The 3403-nt window shown below is 36.5% G+C and overlaps 1 protein-coding gene across 1 annotated transcript; it reads left to right on the forward strand.

Annotated features, from left to right (window-relative positions):
- Window positions 1-672: 672 nt before the first annotated feature.
- LOC113317000 (vitellogenin-1-like) lies at window positions 673-2916 on the forward strand. The gene is made up of 2 exons (XM_026565161.1): window positions 673-851; window positions 2042-2916. Exon 2 carries the CDS (start codon window positions 2155-2157, stop codon window positions 2674-2676), a length of 522 nt encoding a protein of 173 aa, XP_026420946.1. The 5' UTR covers window positions 673-851; window positions 2042-2154; the 3' UTR covers window positions 2677-2916.
- The last annotated feature ends 487 nt before the right edge of the window (window positions 2917-3403 follow it).

Here is a 3403-nt window from a genome sequence, read left to right on the forward strand (position 1 = left end):
TTACTCTCTCAATAATTCTACATCTTTAAAAAAAAACATCTGATTTTTTAATCTCACTAATTATCTTTAACTTAATCATCTCACTAATCATTACACTAACTATTATTAACACTAACTAATCATCACCCAAAATTAATCAGGAAGGTAATTTAAGTATTAATATAAATATCTAGATAAGGGGTGACCTAGATTTACTTATAATGTCTTTACCCAAAATAAAACCAAGGTCCCAAAAAAACCATGGCCCAAAAAAAAAAATAGTTCCTAATATCTAGTACCGCGACCACGTAAACTTCATGTGTTATTTTACATGTTTATACTGTCTTCACTTTGACTTGATGCTTGCTAGAACTTTTCTTTTGATGCCTACGGTTTAAGATGTTGTGCTAGGAAAGTGGCTACTACATAAGTAACTCCAATCATGATACATGCATTTTTCCACACAAAGACATAGTGGCACGCCGCACGCCTGTAAGTTGTAATTTTAGATTTAACTGAGCAGGTGGATGAAAAGGGCTGCGTCTCTGATTATACTATTATAGAGGTCAAAAAGTCTCGGTGAATAAAAAAATAGTTTTCCGCTTTCTTAATTTGTTTTTATATTTCTTTAGTAACAAGGCGGTAAAGATAAGCAAGTAAAAAACGATAGCGCATGGTCCTCTGTCGTGGTGCAGGCCCAATGAAGGCGATGTGCTGATGACAGAGAAGATAATGTCAAAGTAGTAACTAGAAAGAAGAGGACTCCTTTTAAGAGGTAGTAGAAGAAGAAGAATCACAAAGACAGATTTTCAGAGACTTCTTGGTGCCATTTGGATTCTCTTTCAAGTTGTCCATTAAATCTGTTCTTACTGGTACATTTTCTCTCCCTTTTGTTATGGTTTTCTAGGGTTTCATTTTGGTTATCATCATTTCTTGCATCTAGGTGACTTACAGGAAGAATAATCAAGACTAAGTATCTGTGAAACTAGATTTTTCAGCTTAGGAGGTTTAAGAAATTCTTGTTACATGTTTCGTTTTTCTACTCATTATTTGAACTCTATCCCTCTAATTTTGTAAAAAAAGATTACTATAAATCTTCGGGGTTTTCTTTTCACTGATATTTCTTCGGTTTCCTAAGTGTTTCTTGGATGGTTTGGATTTGATGAATCTGTTGTTAGATTTGATTTCTGTTCAATCTGTTTTATCTGAAAGTTGAGTTGGCCAATTTCCTCTCAAATTTCTGGTTGTGTTATTAATCATGGAACTTTTCAAATCCAATAGCTCGAGGCTTAGAAATGCAGATGATTGAACCTAATTTTCTTTGGTACAACTTGATGTCATCATAGTAAATTTCTTGAATGAATGAATAAATGAAAAGCATCCGCAGTCACAAGATTTCTTGCTTATGGTTTCTTTGATAGTACAAAATTCAGAACCAAATAAATCAACCACAGTTTTAAGCTACATAGAGAAAAGAACTCATACTGTACAGTATTATCATTAACCTAACACAGTCTTCATCAAACATTTTCAAGGGGAAATGAAGTTTAGTGTTTTTCTAGATGTTGTTGCATAGACAGGTTTGGGAAACTTAGTTTCCAGGAAGTATTTCTTGTATCTCTTTGGAATTTGATCTTTTTTGTCCAGTTAGTGAACTTGTTCTATGCTTTGCTCGATATAGAGAAAAAAAATGTTCCTGTTTATGGCGCCTGATGTTATTTGTGGTGTTTAACACCCTGCAATGATTTGAGACCTTAGACTTCTTGTTATACGCTATGGAATTGAATATTCAGTGGCCTTTCTGAAGGAACTGCAGGATTTGATTACTGTGAATTCTATTAACTAGTATTACATTATACCGAATCAGATCGCTCACAGAGATCGGTTACAGTGTTGGTAGTAGATATGTTTGTCATTATCCCTTTTTAGATCTTCAGTATTTGCAGCAATGTCCATAATCGCTTTTGGGTTTATGAACGTTTTCATATGGTAGTGAAGCTAGACTATAGAGCAACTTCAGATTTTGCTTGCAGTGAATTGATGTGGGTTTTCTGTTTAACAGGCCAATGGCTGCTTAGGGGTAACTGAAAGTGTGTATTAAGAAGTTTGAGCTTGTTTCCTGTTATCAGAGGATTCCTGGGCAGACCCTAAATCCGAGAATACTATAATAGAGTCATGGTTTCGGAACCTGAGCTAATTAAGAGCGCTGGAGGTTCAATTAGGGTAGGAACCACTGGTACAATCAGTTCCCTGATAACCAAGGAAATGGATAACAGAAACAGTGCACAAAAACACACACCAATATCTACTAAAAGAAAACCAGCAACGATCCCACTTGCACTTCCGTCTGGGTCTACTCCAAGAACAAGTCTACAGCGAAGACGGACAACGAATGAGGCGAGTAGTAGCAGCAACAGCAGTAGTACCAGTACAAGTAATGTCAATCGAAGAAGCTCCACAAGTTCGGCAAGACAGAGCACCGGAAAAAAGAGTACCCATGATCTTCCAATGCTTGGGTCTGAAGATATTCCTTCGGAGAGAACTCCTTACAGGGCTACTAGCTCCAACAAGAAAGGACCTAATATTGTTGAAGTAGTGGACATAAAATGTGGGAAGTCAGAAAAATCATGGTCCACTCCTATATCCAGTCGACTAAAGAAGCTTGGTTTTTCAAAGCTTTCAGTATCGATTGGGTAATCGCTTGTAACTTAGAGGTTTCTTCACATGGATTCTTTAAATCATGATGAAGAATGAACACTCAGTATTCTATCCCAATTTCAACTAATTGTTCGAAACTTCCATAGCTTAACAAAAGCATGATACGAGGTGCTTGTTGCTGCGTCTTTTCTTCCTTGTAGTGTACATGTAACCAGAATTCCTTGAAAGCTTGTACTAATAAAACAACAATACGAGTATCAAATCTCTCTTTTAGTTAAAGCATTTTGTAATCGAAAAATTAAGGAGACCCATGGAAACAAGTTTTTGATAGAATTGTTCCAACTTTCATTTAATAGTCTGGATGTACTCGTAGCTTGAGGTCCTAGAGATTTTGTCCTGCACTGAAGATGCAACTGATGATGATGTTCAGATGAGTACAGCCTCGATCCATCTAAGGCTGCAGCCTTTTACTTGGTTTATTCATAGCAAGTCTTAGAAGGATCGACAAGTTAATCCCTGGGTGATTTCAACACGGCTGCGCATATACTCTCAGTACTATGAGGCAGCAGTCAATTCCAGTTGTTTACGTCTTAGCCAGACACAATTCATGATCTATTTACTCCTTCAGTACTTTTGTAAACATACACATGGTATGTTTATTGAAATTTGTGGGACTCGGATGCAATGAGCGTGGGCCTGATATCTTAAACTTTATCACTCTTTAGTGTATGCATTTTTGGTGCTGAGCTCTTGTCCAATTCTAGGA

The sequence above is a fragment of the Papaver somniferum genome, chromosome 10 (genome assembly GCF_003573695.1).
Source record: "Papaver somniferum cultivar HN1 chromosome 10, ASM357369v1, whole genome shotgun sequence".
Lineage (NCBI taxonomy): Eukaryota > Viridiplantae > Streptophyta > Magnoliopsida > Ranunculales > Papaveraceae > Papaver > Papaver somniferum.